Genomic DNA, 20,966 nt, shown 5'->3' on the forward strand with positions numbered 1-20,966 from the left:
CCTCAAATCTTTTAGCTTTTAACTCACCAGAACATGCAAAGCTACAATAAGACCATGCATACGCATGATGGAATTCTAGTATATAATTTAGTGGCTCCTGAGAGCTTGCTATCCTCATTTTGCCATGATTCCTCATTTTACCATGATTGCTCATTTTACACATAACTTTGGTCATTATAATCTGAATTACGACATCTGGATCTGCTACAGCCTGGTAATTCTGAACTGCACAGAGTAGCCAGCAGAGTCTCCACTGGAGACAGGGGTCCACCAGATTAAAACATCCAGCAGTGTCAGGTAATGCTTTCAATCTTTCTGTGTGCTGTTTTTCCTAGGAAACAGTTGGTACCTGAGTTTGCTTTGGGGTTTCAAGCTGCTGGGGGTAGAGGTAAGCATTCTGCTACTGAAGGCCATAGGAGGTTTGCTCAGGGATTCCAGGGAGGGGCTTTTACGCAGGTAATGGTCTGGTTTCAGCTCTTCATTTCTCCCCTTCAGAAGGTCTGTGGGAATTAAAAACACTCCTGTCAGTCTGCAGCTTGAGGAATTTGATTAATCACTGTCCTGCCACCCAGCACACAATATGCAGTGAGTTGTTTTGATTCTAAACAAATGCACTCATTTGTTCATTAAACACACATGGGGCTAGGAAACCTTGAGCAGATTAGAGGTGATCATAACAAGGAATGGCTTTGATGATTTCAACAGTACAGACTGCCTGGTTTCCTGTGATTGATACTCCTGCTGGGGGGTAGGGGACTCAGGTGAATGAGGGGAAATACCAAAATCTACAGTCTTCAAGGTTCAAAAGCTGATCACCAGATATCTTCAGCAGATGACTGGCCAGCCCTAGTACAAGAATTCATTTTCTGCCATTAGTCATTTGTAACAAGAAAGCCTCTTGTCTCCTGAACATAACCCAGCTCCAGGCAGCAGCAAGAGGCAGTTGTTATCATATGATGCTTGGCATTCTATCTGACAGGACTTTGGGAAGTCTCAGTATATTCACAGCTGATGCATCTATATTTTAATTACACATATTACATATTTTTATGTAACATTTTAGATTATATATATTTATAAAAGTGTGTGTATATGTATAAAATCAACAAAACTAGTAGCTACAGAATCCAATAGGTTTTTTTAAGAGAAGCTAAAGAGATCATAGAAAACAAATTATCTCCTGGTTCACAGTCATGAGGTACAGTGATGTGTTACATAGGGAAAGTTGGCCGCTTCCTTTCTGTAGACAAACTGGCCAGATCTATGTCAGCACATTATGAGTCGTTATCAGAAATTAATTGATTGTACAACACAATTTGTTCTCCTTTTCAGTTCCCTCCTGATGTTCATTATCAGTTAATGCCATATCACCTAGAGGTTTGAATTCCTTCTTATCTCACCTTCAGCAAAGGTGTCTATCACTGAATCAGCCCTTAATTGCTCTTCAGCAGTGAGTGGGGTGTGTGGATCAGCAGTTGCCAGATAAACACATCCTTCAAACAGGCATGCAGCTGCCCTAGTTTTGCCTCCTGAGTTTTGTAAGCATGTGCAGCTGCTGGGAGCTACAGGCATTTTGCACCTTTCCTCCACAGCATACAGAGCTGATAAGTTCCCATCTATTAAGTCCAGATGGAAAAGGACAGAAACCATTCCAGCTTGGCTGTTGGCAGAGTTTTGCACTGAACTGCATATACCCTAGTCAAGGTCTCTCTTCCTTCCACTCACTGTCCCTTCTTTGTGTGCATCATGAACCCACAGCAAACAAGAAATGGCACACAACGTACTTTGTGTTGGTTTTCTACTATATATTCCAAATGTACGACTCTACTAGCTCCTCATTATGCTGGATTTATGGGGAATAGCCTCAAATTTAAATAGTCACACCAGTCAGACAGGCAACCAATGAATGATTCTTGGGACTGTTTCAAACTTAAGCAAATTCTGCTTAGAGAAACAGATCTAGTGCAAAAGGCGTATCACTAAACAAAATGTGAATGTTATGAAGAGGAATATAGGTTTCTTGCTAGCTTGTAAGAATAGCAAAAAAATGGGCACTGTTAAATTGCCATTAACATAATTGGACTGGCTAATGGCATGGTCTAATCAGGAAGTGCTGTGCCAATCATTCAGGATGTGTTCATACATGGTACAGAAAAAGGAAGGAGAAGGAAGGATCCCAGAGAGGTGTAAAGAATATTGGCATCATCTAGATGGAAAGAAAAGCTGAAGGAGGAGGCATATTAGGAGTCATTTGGAATGAGAAACAGGATAATAATTGCATGTGAAATATGCAACATAAGAAAAATCCCATTCTGTTAACACTATTTGCAGTATTTAAAGGAACTTTGTGGTTACTGGCTTGAATTATACAGTAGTGCCTGAAGTGGTGCAAGTTAACAGTATCCAGCTTTGTACTTTGAGTCTTACTTCAGTATCCTTCCTTTGACTTATCTTAGGTACTCCAAGACAGACCCAGTAAACTTCTGATTCCAAAAGATCATAGGCAAAGATCAGCTCTCTCCACAAAGTAAATCCTCTCCAACGTTGTAACATTTGGGTCATATTAAGGACATCACAGAACCCTACTGTGGTACTGCTCAGATGGAATCAGCCAGAAGATTATTATTATGGAGACTACTTCACTCTGAATTTCCCTGGGGATATTTTTTAATTCAGTGTTGTTTGCATAGGTCTTGGATCAGCTGCCTTCTAGAAATATTTAGATTGGAACCAGAGCTATTACAGCTTTATAGTGAATAAGCCTTTGATATGGATTATTGGAACTAAATTAAACCCAGGTACAAAGAGAAGCTGTAAATACAGGAACTTGTTAGATGGTAAACCATATTCAATAGATTTTCACAGAACAATTGTCTCTGGGTAATAACAGTAATTATCCACGGCCTGAAGTGGGACATTTATTATTAAGGACTGGCATTACATTGCATAGTTGATAGATTACTTCACTCTACAGTAAACTCATAGAGATTAAAAAGGTCTTAAGTTCTGTAGTTCTGTTTAGAATTATTGCATACTCTTATGCAAGTCATTTACTGGAAACCAAGTGATACAAGTAAGTAAACTCTGTCTCACTGATAACTTCTGCTTGCTTAGCATTTATTCCTGCAGGAGAAGCCAGTAGCATAGAAAAGATGTTATTTATTTATGCTGCCATCTACCCTATAACTCGTTTTGCTGTTCAGATCCAGTACCTCTTCAGCTTTGAACGATGGGGAAAAGCTTAGCAGATTAACTGAAGAGTCTAAAAATAAAGACAGGTTCTAATTTCTCGCCTGTAACAGCAAGCTGTTGCAGAAAATCCAGTCTACCAATGAAGAAGTTGTGACTGACGACTTTTTTTTGTCCTTCCCTCCAGTTTCACTGAGGCTTCACTACAGGAATGTATTTCAGCTGTCCTTAAAAATTCAATAATCTGTTGTTACTAGCTTTGATTCCAATGCAACACTACATTCAGGACTAGATAATCAAAATAAAGGGCCCTAGAGAAAATGGGAAACAAACACTGGTAGAAGAGAATATTAAATGACAAGAGAACAAAAGCAAAGTGTGAAATGAAAACAAACGCATCTCTTGAGAACTCTCAAAACAAACTATTTCAAGCCCAAATATGACTGCTCCTAAACCAGTCACATCAGTATCTGCAATGTTTGATGTATTTCAAATGAAGCTCAATTTAAAAACAAATAAACCCTCAAAAGACAGTGCTTTGGCCTTGTTCCAGATACATACATGTTGAACAAAATCCAATCCTCTCCAGTTCCACAGCATGGATTAGAGAGGTGCCATAGACACTTTGGAATAAGGAAGGCAAGTTTATGTTGGCAAGCCATTACAAATCAGCTATTTTTTAGGTTTCTAAGGCTACGATCAAGATGGGAATGGAAACACAACAAAATTAATAAGCTCTCTGAAACAAAGACTCTGAAGACACTTCGTTTCCTTTGACCATACAAGAGGAGGAACAATGGCCCAGGCAGAGGCCAACAGTTAATGGCAAGTGCTGGTAAAAAGAGGCAACATTTGTATGTTTACTGCAACCTACCTGCAAGAGGAAGGTCTGAAAGATCTGCATGTCTGGCAACACCTTTGTTGACTGGCTTGGCATTATTATAAACAGAATGTCTCTATGAAAGAAATGTACAAAAGATAATTAGAAGAATACCAGATATCATGTTTAAATAGGTAAGCAGAAAGAAGAGATGTTTCTGCTACCTCAAGATCAAAAAGCAGGTAGAGGGATACAGAAACCCTTCAACAAGGTATCAGCTGTACCTAGAGCTGCAGAAATGGTTGTGAAAAATAAATTAACAAAGGGACAATATTTTTAGCTGGTAACACATTCGTTCCTAAACTATTTCACATTCCCATTTGTATCATATTTTCCTTTTGCCAAACATAATCTAGTGTCACAAACCCCAAGTAAAAACGCCTGTTCCTAACCCTGCCTCTGTCCCCAGCACCTCAAGTCAGAAGTCAGAAGGATTCTTCTCTCTGAAGCCCTGGCACCAGTTTTCAGCATTAACACTCCCTCAAGTCAGGCATTAGCAGAAGGTTCCCAGACCTCTGTTTAATCTCATTCTTTTAACTTCCTTTGCTGATTCTTTGAAGGAAATGTGCTCACACATTTGTTAAGTAGCCTTTCAAAGTCATCTGAGTTCAGAGTGCTCACCTAAACACTTTAGTCCCACAACTGTCTTTTACCCAGAGTGAGAGAGGAACATCCTGTTGTAAATTCAGTGACTACCTAGTCAGAAAACACACAATGGCTTCTCTAGCCTAGAAAGGTCAGCAGGCTGATTGCCCACTATCTTTAGCATATATAGAAATTGGGAAGCACAGTGCATTTGTTTCTCTGTCGTTCACAAAAGCCCTATTTCCAGTAACATTGCACCACAGGTCTGGTAATTGCTAACAGAAATTGGTGCAGTGACATAAGCAGTCCAATATTCCAGAGAGTTGTGATTCAACAGGCAAAAAACCCCAATTGTAACAGCTCTTCATTCAGTACTGTATGATCTTACAGGATAGCTGGGAGCATACATCTGAAAAACTTATTACCCCACATCTCTTGGCTTACACGCCAGCTATGTAGTCTAGTCTGATGTTTCTGGTAACTCACTCCCAACAAGCAACACCTATTTTTCTGGTCGACAGTGACTAAAGCTCAGAATTGTATTCCAAAGAGTTCACATCCGTCCACTGAGACTCTTAAGCTGAAGTCAAAGACAAACTCACTTTGATCCTTTTTGTTAGTAGCACTACAGCATTTGATGTTTCGCAGCAAATAAACAGATGAGTTTCCCTTTCCCCTTGTCAGCATACACATGTTGGCATGCTGCAGCTATGTCATGCTGCAGCAAACACTGCATTTTAAAACTGTGAGGACAGAAAGAGCTCCTTGTACCTGCATGGGGGAAACAGCAGCTGCTGGGGCTGTCCTCACTGGAATTCCACTTAAAGGGCTCCTGGGGACTTTGTGAACTGTGATATTTTGCCCAGTGCTACCTGCAAGGAAAGAACATGGAAACATCTGCATTTCAAAACCAACTATGTCTCTCTCATCAGAACAAGGAACCACTGATGCAGTGATATGCCACAGATAGTATTTATGTAGCACGCACTGACAGAAAATATCCATTAAGGAGCAGCACAAAAAGGCAAAAATTGCCTGCTTGCTGCTAGAAATGTTTTTTTACTACAAAATACAGTGATCAAATACCTGAGCATCCCAAGTCAAATGATTTTATCAGTGACTTCACAGTGGCTGCAGATTCTGATGGTGTGGGAGATGCTCTGCTAATGCAGACTCCTTGCCAGCGGTTGCCTGTATCTGCCTCTAGAGATTCTACCTCTTCAGCTATCAGCCTGCAAAGCAGAAACCAGAGCAAAGTCAGGGGCAACAGGAAGTGCAAGCAGAGATTAAAGGTATTTACATGTGTGGTAAGGTACATCCAACAATGCACATCTTTTATTGTAATGCCCAGAACATGGACCATTCATTAGAAGGTTCATGTTCTTTCCTTGCAGTGCCTGGCAAACATGAAATCACTGAGTCTAACAAACTTTCCTGCATTGTTAACCATATCAACTCCATTTCCCATCCTCAAACAGGATGGAGAATTATCATAGACAAAAAAAACTTGATGAGACTTGTGAGTGATCAATGATTACCTGAAGATGGGCTTTCAACACAGCACAGGGGCCAAGGGGCTACTGTGGTCCTCAGTGTGTAACGAGGAAAGTAACCAAAGAGAAAGATGTTATTTTACACTCTATGATTTTAGTTGGTGTGGCCGCTGGTGGAGTAATTGTTACCAGTTAAAATGGCACCATTGAAAATAAAATAACAGGTTAAGATAACAGCCATAAAAATGAAACCAAAAAACCTACTTTATAATGAAAAACTTTGGCAACTCAACTCTTACAGTTTATCAACAAGGACATCTGCTGAACATATAAACCCTCGATCACAATCCTTAGGCAGCTATATGGGGGAATAAAAGTGTTAAGTGCTTCATCCGAGCAAACACAAGAATACCAACATTCAATGGCTGGAACGAAGAGAAATAAACTCAAAATACCAGTAAGGCTCATGTTTTAACAGGAAGAATCATTAAGTGACTCTGTTGAAAAGAAAATCTGAAGTCAAGATTAGGTGCTCAAAGGAGTTAGTACAGGGAAGACCACAGCTGTGTTAAACAGCAGAAGTAATCATCCAGTGTAACTGCTGATTCTAGTCATACCACACATTTTACAGATTTGGCCAATGCTGCTTAGCACTGACACTGTACTTACCCAGTAGCTCTCAGGTAGACTTTAATTACCCAGCTTTGGCTTAGAAAAGCTGCAATTAATAACACAGTCTAGTCACATAAAAAAAGAGTATTTGTATGTTACTTTCCTAACCTCCTGGCTGCTTAAGAAATGCATGCTAATTTATAGGTCACCACTTCCTTACTTCTAAGCACTGCAGGCACCAAGAGCTATGCGAATGCAAAACCAGAAATCATTTCATAAGAAGGCTGGAGGTCTCCATCCAGAAAGTGCCTATGGGGTTGAACAACTTCCACTGAGCTAAAAATAGAAGTCAAAGTTATCTTCTTTCTTTTTGGTATCACAGTCTACAAAATACAGGGGTCTAAAGGGTGTCAATGAATAAGAGACTAAGAATGACGCATGTTTCTATTTTTGGCAGAGCTTAAGGAGGTGCTGTCTTTAAGCAGACATTGGCTATTTCTTTTGCTAATTCATTCAAGCGCCTCGTGTGCCAGGGCAGCCTGCAAAGGCAGATGGCTAAAGAAAAAGCCATTTCAGTTCCAAGCACCATTTAATCCAATAAGGAGGAAAGGCAAACTGGGTAAGATTCACAGAGCTCTGAGGGAGCCAGTGTTTTGCTGACTAACTTTAAGTTCGACCCTTCAGTTTTCCTTTTGTGGCTTCATAAAGCATAAACCAGACCAACAGGCGATAGTATCTGAACTTTAGTTACACAGAAGCACAAAAGCACAAAAGCTAAAGCAGTCCTGTTTCTACTAAAGTACAGAGGAAGGACAGATTTCTGCCTCAAGATACCAAGCCATCCACTGCAATCCATTACACTTCCAAGGATTAAATAGGCTACTATGCTAGAGTTCTGTCTAGTTATCCAGGTAACAAGGGTATATACACAAGGTTTGCGGAGTATTACCAGAATAAGAAAGGAATAGTAACTGTCTGGAAGCCAAGTGGCAAATCTTCAGACTAAAGCAAGCCAGAGGTATGCTCAAGGCATCCATCACTTCATTGGTTAGGATTTAACTCCACGAACAGCCCAAGCCTCAGACTCGTCTCCTAAGTCTAGCCTTTGACAGCAAAAGGATGCAAACATGTTAAATAAAGTTACGAGTAACTAGACCAGCCTCTATGCTGTGCCACAGAAGTCCGTTGAGAAATCACATGCCATTACTCTGGCATTGTGCAGGGTAATTATGAAGATTCAAGTGCTGGAGCTGCTACCGGTTCCAATTTTGTTAGGATGCTTCCTGTAATCTGAAGTTTGTATATTTGTAACAGGCTCCTAATGTACCCTGAAACAACCTCCTAGATTAAACACAATCACATCAGAAAACTGAGTCCTCTCATGCTGCAAACCTTGGCACAAAAGGCAGGAAGAATAGTACTGAGACTCATTCGCTTCAACTAAAACCACACATGCCAGCCAACAAGCAATGGAGTGTCATGAAACCTGGTGAGCATCTTCCATTTTTAATGAGGAAAAAAAATAAATCTGTATGGTAAGGGGATGCATGTATGTGTACATATATAGGTTTCTTAAGAGATAAGCAGAAGAGTAAGAGTTTAACTTGTAGTAGCAAGCTAATTCAGGAGGACAGGCTAGGAAAACATGACTTAGAAAAACTAATGACAAGCCGTAACTCCAAACCAAAATTGCCTCCTTGTACACAGAATTTATTCAGCTTAGTATCGCTTAGGCCATCCAAGAAGACCAAGTAAGCTCTACTACAAAAAGGACTGATTTGAACTAGATGTCATTTACTACTGCACGCTTTCTTCAAAACAAGAATGAATGGTTTATATAGATAAATGCTGCAAGTGCAGCTGGCTTAAGTGGAGCAGCTCCAGGAAGAAAGAGCACTTTAGCCACAAAGGAATTAAAATGTGCAGTCTTCTTCACAAAACCACTGCCTCGTTTCAATCATTGGCAAGAGAAGTAGATGCAGTGAGCTCTTCTCTATCAGCAGGAGTTAGTCTCCTTAGTTTCTAGGTGTGGAATATGTGGAAAACAGACCACCAACAGGGTGCAAGTCTTTGTGCTTAATGTACAGTTTGGCAACAGCAACCTCCATGTGTTTGTGAATTTTCTAAGCTGCTCTTTGTTACAGGTGGCCTAGGACCACAAAACCAGATGTTCAGAAATAACTGCTCTGCAATCTAGTCTTTGATACAGTTCCTGTTGTTGTTGTGAATCCTCCTGAACTCCAAAGGATACAAAGAGACACACAGCTACTGATGCACAGAACGGAAGAGAGGCCAAGGGCAGGCAGCAGACAATTCCAGACACTTAAGCATTTATTTGGCACTTTAATATATATTTCTTAAACATAAGAAAACAACATTCAACAGCTGCCAGCACAGAAAAGAAAGGCAACACAAGTGTGCATATATGCATGCACTCCAGGCGCACGGCACAACGGTGAAGGCCATGCCAAAGCCAGGACATCCTGCAGAATTCTCTACTAGCTCAGCCTGCTCTGAGACCAGGTCCTTGCTAGGTCTTCACATCCAGAACGAAGAGATGGGAATCCCACAGCCAAAATGTGAAATTCCAGTCCTGGAATGAATCCTGATGATCTCCTGGTAGAGGCGGTGACTTCTGAGTTTCTCCTTAGCATCCAAGTAAGGCTGTCTCCAGGCATCTCCAGCTGGAAAGCTGAACTTCAGCAAGTTCTCCCTGATCATCATATACTTCACCTGAGTTAAGGGCATGAGAAAGATTCCTTTCTGAGAGGATATTTACTAGGGGCTTGATATAGTCATTTTTTTTTGTTCAGATCTCTCCATCTGCAATTCTCACAGCCAGGACAAACCTCACATGTGACATTCTCTGTCAAAGTCATAGCAGGACACGCTCCTGGGGCCCCACCCCACTTCGTAAGACACACCAAGTCAGACATGCCACCCAGTGGTGAGTGCCTTGTCAATACACTATTGCAGATGTGAAACCATCAAAGCAGCTGAAACTGAAAAAACAAACTTCAATGTTTCTATGTAGCTTTTCTGATGGATTTCAGTAACCTACTTCTTGAGTCTGTGTGTGTATATATACACACACATACTGATCCATATACATAAGTATTTAGACACAGACAGATCTAGGAATATAATACTAGGTGGAGAATTCTTAATGTGTATGCACATTCAATTTTACAAGTTAGACATACACAGTTTTATTTTTTGCTTAAGCTTAAAATAGCATGTTTGAATTTCTGTTTCAGGGCAAATAATCCCCATCCCTCCAAAAAGCCCTCAATTATTTCAGTTCCCCAGATCTCTGGGATTACTTCTTATGGCCTCGTTGGCATTGGACTAATTCAGAACTTCTTCCACCTCATGGAGTCTTCTGAAGCCAGAAGCCTTCTGAAACAAAGAAATAGGCACTTCCCCATGAGGAGGTGGACCTGAGCAGCATTCACACTTTGCAGTACCCTTGACTTTTGCAGGCCAATAAAAAGCTTGAGGTGCTTTCTCAAATTGGAACTTCCCTTTTTCAGCTGCAAGTAGAAGATATGTCCTGAAGTGTCCCACAGGCCTGGCTGTGCCTCCATTCAGGGCTGTGTTAGCTGGTAGAGATCAGGCACCTATGGAGATACAGACAACAATCGGGGAAGTTATAAGAAGCAATACAATGCCCATCCTGACATACAGCTCTCTACTTTAATCATCCCATCATCACTAAATAGAAAGGAGAAGGGGGAAATACTGATGGTGTTACTAGGAAGTTTGGAGGAGTGCCTTAACACTCCACTAATTCAGCTTTGGGACATGATGAGCAAACAGCAGTACAAAGTACAAAGAAAAGGAATCTTTGCTGCTCAAACAGAAAGAAATTAAGTATTTAAAGCCAGGGAACCAATTTAAAGGACAGGGCTGGTACTGTTCCTGGCTTTCCTCTCTTCTAGTAATTCAGGACCATTAATTTAAAATGGGTACATGAACCCCTCCAGGACACTGCTCTACCTCTGTCACAGCATCTGTTTCAGGGTTCTTACACTAAAGGGCACGGAATAATCTGTCCAGCAAATTAAAACCAAAACCCCCAAATAATCCTACGTAATTCTGAGATGTCACTAACTAGTGACTTGGAGCACCTGGAGAACCCTGCTCTTACATTCTAGTTTGCTTGCTTTCAGTGACAGCAGAATGAGCTACTGAATCTCTATAAAACAGAACAGCCGCAAAACACAGGCACAAATGAGCAGCACATCAACACATACAGACTGACAGCAGGGTTTAATACACAGTACAAGCTTAATTCCAAGAGAAAAAGCATGTAACACTGCCATGCTGTGGCATTTGAGACTTTAGGAGGAAGAACAGAAGCAAATTAGTGGAATACATGGAAACCTTCACTTTAGACTTCTGTTTGGAGATTTGGTTAAATTGTTTTATTACTCTAAGAAGTCACTCATGTAATTACAAATAGGATTTCCCTGGTTTCTGAGCACTACTCCCAGCCCAACTGTCTTCCTTCCACGTTCTTGGTTCAAGGCACATAATCCAAAATGATTCTGAGAACTTGAAGGGAAAAAGTCAAAGCATGACCATGAAGCTTTTACTGCTGCTAAACAGTATTGCCAGAAAGGCTTTCAAATGGGTGTGTAATGAAGCCAAAAAAAGGCGTCCATAATTGAGGTACTTTCAGCAATAACTTTCTTCCTTTGTTACAAACTCAATTTTTTTTAATTACTGCTTAAATAGTCAGTTCTAAAAGAGCTAAAAAAATGTATTTAATTCCAAGGCGAGTGCTTTGAAAAGATGAAACTTGCTACAGGATCATGGGGTAATTCAGGTCAGAAGGGACCTCAGGAAGTCACCTAGTCTAGCCTCCTGCTCAAAGCAGGGTGAGCTATGAGGTCAGACCAGGTTACTTAGGTTCTTGCCCTGCCTGGTCTTGAAAACCTCCAAGGATGGAGACTATATCATTTCAATTTCCACCACCTGCGAGGAGACAGTTACACAGCAGTGGATTGTAAAAGCTTCTGCATTTTACTGCAGAGAAGTAACATTAATTAAGATGTAAAAACATCACAGAGGACTGCGTGAAACATGAGTTAATCAATTTGTAGGTGTCAATCAGTACTAACTTGGGACAAGTTAACTCCTCTCTTCCTCATTCCGTTTGTTTGATGGTGGTCCAACCTCCCCCCAGCATTCTTAGTCATAGAATTAGACATTAAATCTGTGTTAAAAGATGCCTTTGGGAGGCTCTTACCTTCATTCAGATGAACTCTGATGACCTCATCAGGATTTTTTTCTGCAAGTTCTTTGGCTGTTCCTGAACCAAAAATGACTTTTTGTCTGATTAGAAGAACGTAACAGTGAAATCAAACTTGGAGGCAGGGACTCAGGCAGCCACAAGCAAACATTAAAATGGCAGGATGTCGTAGAAGATAAACTGGCTTCAGGATCAATTTATGAGGTGGAGTCTAATGACACTCAAGAGATGGCTGAGATTTTGCCAAAAACCTTTGAGTAGCAGCTATTTGGAAGGTACATTTTCCAATCAGAGCTTCAAAATCCAACAGGAAACTTTCACTAGGGACTGTCAGAAATTCAGCTGAGTGCACAGCTGCTCAGCATTAACAAAAACGAGGAATACTTTATAGGCTGTGTCAAAGTATCATGCTACAAACTGTTTCCACCAGTGCTGAGCATGCATTATAAGTCACCACACGTACCAGAATCTACTGCTGATTCTGAGCAGTAGCATTTGTGAAGGCTGACTAAAAGCAACAACAAGACCAGCCCAGAACTTCCTAGGTGAAAGAAGCTGAGGTGCTGGGGAAGACAGTGATCTCAGAACAGAAAACCATCTGGGAGTGGAAAACTTGCTCTCAGCAGCAGCTTTGGTGACTTCAATATGTTTCATAGGTCAGTACAGTGTTAACATTTCAGTGCTTAGCTGTTATCACTGGTTTGTTTAGGCAGTGACTTGCACAGGCTTCATTATGTTCTCCATACCACTCAGCACAGAAATCCTGCACTCTCTGCATGGACACCAAGTCAAATCATACTTAAATTATTTTATACTTCAATTAAAATCACATGAAAAATTGGGTCTCAACTCCTGTCTTTCAAAGAGATTAAGTATTGCCCACTGCAGACAGTATATCTGGATCCATGACCAATGCAGTACTTGAAGCAAGCTATACAGATAGTTAACAGGACACAGAGACAGACATTTATTTATATATATGTGAAAGAGGGAGACACAAATGCCAAATCTGACTTAATTAAATGCATGTCTGAATACCTCCGTCTGGAACTATGGATGGATGGATTCTGGGGATCTCATTTCAAAAGCAGTATTTGCAGCTTAGGCTTCTTATGCCAAAGAGCTGACAATGCAGCCATGTTCCCTATACATGGAAGCTAAACATCCCAGTTTGTGAATTAGCAGGTCGTCTTCTATTCAGTTTAAGTATTATTATCTTCAAATTAGTCATTATCTTCAAGAATAATCTTCAGTTAGAAAAAGAGTAATGGGAAACTACAGGTATATGATTCCCACCCTTACATATGGGCCCACGCTATACAAGAGAAACTTCCTTAAGAGCAAACTAGCAATGGAAACAGCCCAGAACTTAAGTACTGTCTGGTAATCATTTTGTCTGAACACATAGTCTGTAATAGCTTTTCTTTCCATCCACTGGGGACTCTGATCATGAAACTGGAGCTTAAACACATTCCTTTATTTTTCCAAAAAGAAGTGTTCCTATTTCTTCAACCTAGGAATTCTGATCATACACCTCCGCACAAAAGCCCTCCCGTCCTTTTTCTGTCATCTACTGTACAGCTGCTTGTGGCAACTCCTGAATGGAAAACAGCAAGCAACTATGTGCAACAAAGCCAGACTGCTACTCCACCTGAAAGAAATGACAGGATTCACTGTGTTCCCATGGCTATTCTGCCAGTGGCCATGAATCTGCTAGGAAACAGATTAAATGGAAAAATCTAGAGGAGTAATATTATTTTGGCACACATTACTGATAAATAGTATGACTGGTTTGTGTTATTTTGCCTTTCTTCATTCCCCCTGTACACAGTTTTTCATCACTGTAGCTCTGCTTGCTCTATTTACATCAATGCAAAAAAAGAGCAAAGCACTGTCTGCATTAGAAATTTTGGTTCTCACTTCTAATACATCTTTTGTTTTCCATCTCTTATTCAGTAGTTTAATTGTAGTAGGATTTTTGGCATGAAAGGTGGTACACACACTGCATAAAAACCACATTGTAAGGAATCTGTACTGGTTCCAGATTTAGTTGTAAAAGTCACTTTTGTTCTTGCCATGACACAGGAGGAAGTCCCGCACATACAGCTTACCCTCCAACCACTGATACTACAGCAAATGTTTTACAGGTGTGTCCACTGCATGACAAAGTCACTTCTGGGCTAAAAGCTAACCCAGGTCAACATCCAGATCATTTAACACAGCTAATCACATAACAGGTTTGAAATTAAGGACAGGAGATGTGAAATGAGGAATCCTAGTACTTGCATTGATCACTCAGTTAGCACGTTATCAGACTTGCAGAACAGAAGTCCAGCCTGTCCTCATTTTCATTTCAACATATACAATCCTTGACTTCTCTCAAGTTAAGTAGTTCTCTTCTGGATGTAGCCAACCAAACTTTTCACAGATGGTTTAATACAACTGCACAGACAGTTACGAAGGCAATAAACCACAGCAGAATACTGCATTGAGAACAAAGCTGTAATATATTGGCAATTGTTACTTAATATTAAAACCTTCATGGCCTAGTTGACAGAATTAGATTGCCAAAAAGAAAAAGAACAGAAACATCTTAGAATAAGAGACAACAAAATCTGGCAGAAGAGTTAAAAACAGACAACGTGCACGTCCAAGCCAATGGATTGTTATTGACAAAGCACTGTTTGCATGCATGTTAGCAGTCACAGATCAAATCCCAGCCTTTGTAAGTAACCAACCTGTTGCTGCCCTTTATTTCATCCAGCTCCTTCTGCAGTCTGGCACTCTTCTCCTCTTCCTCCTGAAGCTTCCTCTTTACCACACGGAGCTCCTGCTGGGCTTCACACTTAATATCATTGGCTACAACCACTGCAGTCTGCAGATCAGCTTGAAAACGTCTCCACTCTTCTGTATCTTCCTAGAAAGAGCAATCAGAACCCCAAACTGTTTGCTGTAAAAGTGCACCTACTTCAGGTGAGTACTCTCTTGCAGTGATCACAAGCAACCAGGGTTTCATCGCAGTTTCAAGATGACACCGAGGACAAACTAAACACTTCCCTCTTTACACAGTATTGACAAGATCGCCAAAGAAACTGAGGCTGAGCTTTCCACTCCAATACAGAAAGTAAATCAAAGTTTGTCCTATAGCTATGAATCATTCAGACTTGTGATACTACTACAGGCACTGTTGCTGCAAAGAGCTCATTGCTACTGATAATTCGTGAAGCAGGAATGGCTGTTTCAAATCAGAAGTTCATAGGTGAAAAAAAGCAAAAGTAATTTGCAAAGGATGTATTATATTTTTCCTTTACAGGCAAAAAAACCCCCAGCTAGAAATAAGTGAAGAGAAATGGTGAATGAAAGGATGTAGAACTTTCTACAGTTGTTCTAGAAATTAGAATGCTTCTCTCGATCCAGTACACTGCAAGAAAAGCTCAGCTTAGCTTTGTGAAGAAGTCCAAGCCTTACCTTCATTTGCCTAGTCAGAGCCTTCAGCTGCCTCTCTGTATCTTGTTTTTGTTCTTCCAGCTTCATTGCTTTACCTAGGAACAGTAAAAAAGGAAACAGATTATTAAGCACACGAGCAAAGCTAAAAGGTGAAAATGGGAGGACAGACAAGCCTGTTTGGTCTTGCTTCTAGTAACACCACTAAAAGGACTAAATAGACTCTGTCAATGGATCAGGAATGGAATCAATGGTAGATTTGTCACCCAAGCATCTCTGAAACAGGTCATTATTTTGAAGCATTAAGCCAGACTTAGATTTACAGAATCACACATCCAGGATCACTCACTCCCCGGGGCGAGACATACCTCTCATTCCACCAGGTGGCAGCTGCCCCTCCACAACGCAGCAGCAACCTTGACTGCACAGCTCTTCCTAGGCTTTGCCCTAGAAGCTCTTTAAAAGGCCAGTAATTCCACTTCTAGAATGGGCAATACAAACTTCGCTGGAGAATAAAGCTTGGGGATTGTATCTAATAATATTTCTACAGCACTAACTTAAAATAGTAACTTTGTGCATGAACAGAAAGAAGTGGAATGCCATGATCTTTAAGGCCCCTTACAACCCAACCCATTCTATTACTGGCCCAAATTGGAGTATTTCTAAAGTGAGGCCCTTGTCACACATCAAGACATGCCTCCTCCTCCCTGTTGCTGCTATAACAAAGCCTCTAAAGTTCACTTGAATCCTTTGTTTTGGCTCCACCTACTTTCTAGCTCACTGATGAGCTGGTTATTGTGAAGTTTTATAGCACGATGTTGTTCCACCTGGTCCTCCAGCTCAAAAATGGTCTCTTTCAGGTTTTTTATATCTGCTTCATTCTCTGACGTTTTTTCCTGCAGCTTCTGGCTGGTTCTGCTCAGTTGCTCAGCCTGCCGGTCACACAGCTCCTTCAGCTGACCACACTCATTCTCAGCCTGGAGGGGAGCAAAGAAAGCTGCAAGTCTGTATTTCTTAAGAGTTATCACTCACTAGAGACTTTTATGGGCATCTCATGGACTTAAGAATCAAACCTGTGTTCTAAGCATTGTATAAACTGAGCTTCAATGCAGTTGAGACAGTTTCAGGAAACACATGAGCTATGAATGTCAGTTTTCTTTCTTGGTAATAAAGAAAGTAAGATACTACAAAGGAAATTAAGTTTTCTGTATGATTAAGGTAATGAACCAAGAAGAATTATATTCCTGGAAAGCTCCACATCTATGTCTCACATCATGAGAGTTGTATCACAACCTAAGGGCCACAATGACGATCAGTTCATCCACATTAACAGTTTTTGCTGCTTTAGCATGTACATTTTCAATGGGTTATGAAAACATATGTAAGCAGAGCTAGCTACTGCAGATAAGCATATTTCTGGATATAGAACATCTGGAATTACTAAAGGGAGAATCTGCTGCACTTCACTTTATTGGCTGATGCCCACAGATCAATGCTTCCAGGTTTGGGGGGAGATCTTTGCATATGAACAAGCAAGAGAAAGCAAGGTGTAGGCTGCCAATTCAGTGAGCAGCACTGGCACAGCCCAGCTGAAGGGCAGCTTGACAGAAGCCTGTGGTCTCATTTGGGTGTCACAAACAGCCAATGATTCAAACCAGCTTAATCTGAGAGAAAGGAAGAGTAAAAAGAAGGAAATCTGTGGTTTCCAAACCAAGCAATAAAAGTTTGGTACAGAGTCTGAGCACTCAGCAGTTTTTCATTTATCCGTCATAAACTGCAGCTCCAGTAAGCACTTGGGAGCTTCCTCTACTAACTCCATTTGCTGTGGTCACCTATTTTAGCTGAAAGGACATCTGGCTTTTCCAAATCCAACCATGGAGGTGCCTTTTGGCAACACTATCTTCCTCTTCACCTAGCCAATTTTACCATTCATGATCCCTTCCCTACACAGGAAAGCCTGCACACACTATCACTCTGTAGCAGTGGGACACAGACACTGGCTTGTGATTTATTAACACTTGTTCTACAGTGCCCCAACACTGCAGCTCTCCTCTGAACATCCAGGAACACACGGAAAATATAAACAGTGACTGACTTCAGCTTGCTTGGAGCAAAGCTACGGAACTACCAACTGAGGCAGAAAAACACTGCTCTGAAATGAATCTTTTTTTGCCACTATTTTACCTAGCCCTAAATGGTTGTTTCTTAAAAATAGTTTAGTTTTCTGAAGATAAAGTAATCTGGAGCTTGGCCATGCATCAGTCATGTTGCTGTAAGTATCAGCTTCCCTGAGGATTAGCTCATGTGTTCTCATGACCAATGGCACCTATAGTTCACTACTAATTAATCCTGATTAATTATTCAGGATTTACTATCTGCTGCTAATTACTCATGCCCTTCTTTCCATGTGAATTACCAAGTGATTTTCAGTACTATCTGTTCACATAATAAAGTAAGTTTTTATTTACCTGTTCTTTGTTCCAATGTTGATAGGCACAATTCTGTTTACTAAATAGTATAAATTCTGCAGAAGATATTAGGGGAAATGAGTTCTGAATTTATAAACACAGCTATGCTAACAGTTCCTCCTGGGAAAACATGCATATAGCAGCACAGGCAGACTATCATATGACCCCAGCTTCCATTCAAAGCTAAACCATTCACTTTAATGTCTGAAAACTTACAACCAATGGCTTAACAATCTAAAGACCAACAATTACCTATTCATGGAAGGACAGATGAACAACCATCACATTTTACACCTGTTACTGCTTTACCTTAGATAGCAGACCCTGACTGTGCTTCAGTTCACTGTTTGCCTTCAGCAGCTCTTGTTTAAGCTCAGTGCAAGCTGCTTCTAACTGATCCTTTTCTGCACGGGCTACTTTCAGCATCTCTTGCACCTCGGAGTTGTCAGCAGTACATCCCATCACATTGATTTCAGCAGCCTTTTGTTTCTCACTCTCTAGCTGAGTTTTGAGAGAGCCATTCTCAATTTTCAGACCTTCTAAGGCAATTTTACAGTCCTCCAGAGTTTTTGTCATTGTGCTGTTGTTCTGCTGTTCCACTTCTAGACGTTTAAGCAGCTTCTCATTTTCTTCTCTCAGGTTTTTAATCACCTGCTGGGCATCCTGGTGCTCCCTTTCTAAGCTTCGTAGGCTGCTGGTTAACTGTTGCTGAATGTTGAGCAATTTTTCTCTTTCAAATTGTGCTTTCTCAAGAACTTCTGCACATTTCTGTTCCAGCTCAAGGACCTTCCCCTCCTGAGCTCTGCTTTCTTCATTCTTGGATCGCTCTTGGAGGAGAGTCATTAGCTTCTCATTTTCCTGGCTCAGTTGTTCTGCCCTGTCTCTGTGTTGATGAAAGGAAGTCTCCAAGAGAGCTTTCTCCTCCACTAGCTTCTCATTTTCTGTTGTCAGCTCCTGCACCATTTGCTGTTGATCTGATAGCTCCTGCAAAGTGGCTTGTAACTCTTCTGCCGTGCTGTGGTGATTCTCCTCCATCTTTTGTATTTTCTCTGTAAGAGACGCAACAGAAAGGTCACTAATATTGTTTGGAGAGCTTCCTGTAGTGGAGCATTTGGAGCCTTTGAAGTGGTTGCTGTTGGAGGACGTTGGCCTGGAAGGTACATCTGCTATATGTTCAAAATCAGACGCATCGGGTGACAAGGAAGCTTTAGTCACATCGCTGCTGGAAGAACCCGAATTGCGCAGCGTCCCCCCATTCACATGCTGCCTGCGCTCATCCATTTCACCTCTTGACACATTTTTTGATGGGCTTCCAAAACTGGACTCTTGTGTAGTTGGGGTTGGGAGGCTGCTGTTGCCTCCACTGCTCGTTGTTGTGTCCGAGAGAGAAGAGTTCTCTAGATAAAGCAATTTCTCTTTCAAAACACGATTTTCTTCTCCCAGGCTAGCAAGCTCTTTCTGAAAAGTCCTGTTTTTCTCCTGAAGGGTCCGTATTAATGGATCTATGTCAACAGGTGACACTGTTTCTACATTCTGATTGGAAGCACCCATTCCTTCAGCATTAAGTGACCCTTTCTCTCTGCATTTCTTCAATTCACAACGGAGTTTGGTGATTTCAGAATCTTTCGTCTTTGCTTCTGCCAGGAGCTCTTTAACCTGAGATTCCAGAACAGCCTTGTCACCACTTTCATTCTCTTGCTTGGACTTGCTAGTAGGGCGCACATGTTTGGTAGGAGTTGGTGTACCAGAAGAAGTGGGGCTGGGTTGTGTTTTCCTAGCATTGGCTTGGCCACGCAGGACAGCTCGCTCTCTGGATACGGAGGATGCTATTTCCCGGGGCGCTGGAATCCCCGAGCGCTTTGCAGCTGATACTGTTCCTTGGAGAGAAAGAGATGAGGCAAAGCAAGTGAGTTCATAAAGAAAACAAGTCACACAACACCACCACTAGAGCCTAAAGCAGTGCTGGAAAACACACCTGAGTGTCTGAATAGGTTTAGTCACCTGAGTGTGTGGATTCATGTTTCAAAGGCTTCTATTACTTTGCATTTCTTCCTCTCCTCTCCCAAAAGAACAGCCTAACGAACCTTTTCCCAATGTAATAATACATAGATGCTGTAACCCATGAAGTACAAGCCCCAATACCAGGATAATAATTATTTGAAAATAAGAGTTCTTTACTTTGTGAAATGCTGAATTTAAGCCTACTGATTTCTGCGAAAAGCAGCTCAGTAACTTAAGAAAAGATACCCTCTTTGAAAACACATTATCACACTATTATTTTATCACACATAAAAGTAAAGTAGTTGCATTATGCTCCATTTATGCAGATCATCATAAAAAGGGTCTGAAACATTAATGCTGACTGCAGATTCAGTGAAACACACAGCTCCTGGCACTGCTAACACTGAAACAATTGTGTTCTTGCAGCTTCTTGTAGAGATGGATGAGAGATTTTTCATGTTATAAATTCCCATCCTCCTAAGGAGGAACAGCAAAAGGAGATTAGAAAGTTGATGCTGTTCTCTTTGGTTGTTGCTCCACCCCAACCAACTTAAAGCACAGTACTATGTGATTACAAGGGAAATGAAGTTTCCAAGTTGATTATCTTCATCATCCAAAGCTTCCTGGGAGTATGGGACCATGGGTACTAGAGAAACAATAAAAGCCATTCTATCCATGGATGTATTCAGCTGGTTAAAGAAGCTGGTTCAAAAGGGAGGTATTATATGCAAGTGGCAACACAAATATTAAAAATTCCTGTTTTCAGGGCCTTGCTCAAAAGGAAAAGCCCTGAAGTACAGAGTCATGAAGTTTAGGATATGGTACAATGAAGAGATATTGTCTGATGTAGCCACATAAACAGGATGCAAGAGACAGTTATGCAAACAGAAAGCGCTAGTGAGCCAGTGTTTGCAATTAAAACAAGTTCCAGAAGGACTGAGGGGAAATCCTAGAATCAATCATATCTCCCCACATTTGGGAGACTCTTTACTGTGCAGCATTCACAGAAAAATCAAAGGGCAGTGAAGACCAAAGGG

General features: G+C 41.0%; 1 protein-coding gene across 7 annotated transcripts in view; it reads right to left on the bottom strand.

Annotated features, from left to right (window-relative positions):
• The window catches only part of SPECC1 (sperm antigen with calponin homology and coiled-coil domains 1), a 91,544-nt gene that overhangs the window by 19,769 nt on the left and 50,809 nt on the right, over positions 1-20,966 (bottom strand). For 4 of the 7 annotated variants that reach the window (XM_065694426.1, XM_065694428.1, XM_065694427.1 and 1 more), the window contains 8 exons: positions 18,238-19,805; positions 16,230-16,437; positions 15,485-15,558; positions 14,755-14,933; positions 5,741-5,886; positions 5,426-5,526; positions 4,064-4,145; positions 350-500 (listed from right to left, as the gene is read on the bottom strand). In XM_065694426.1, coding sequence (XP_065550498.1) covers positions 350-500; positions 4,064-4,145; positions 5,426-5,526; positions 5,741-5,886; positions 14,755-14,933; positions 15,485-15,558; positions 16,230-16,437; positions 18,238-19,805 — 2,509 coding nt within the window. Of the gene's footprint in view, positions 1-349; positions 501-4,063; positions 4,146-5,425; positions 5,527-5,740; positions 5,887-9,082; positions 10,380-12,013; positions 12,100-14,754; positions 14,934-15,484; positions 15,559-16,229; positions 16,438-18,237; positions 19,806-20,966 lie in introns of those variants that run through there. The other 3 variants (XM_065694431.1, XM_065694430.1, XM_065694433.1) reach the window with 3 other exon arrangements.

The sequence above is a fragment of the Lathamus discolor genome, chromosome 14 (genome assembly GCF_037157495.1).
Source record: "Lathamus discolor isolate bLatDis1 chromosome 14, bLatDis1.hap1, whole genome shotgun sequence".
Lineage (NCBI taxonomy): Eukaryota > Metazoa > Chordata > Aves > Psittaciformes > Psittacidae > Lathamus > Lathamus discolor.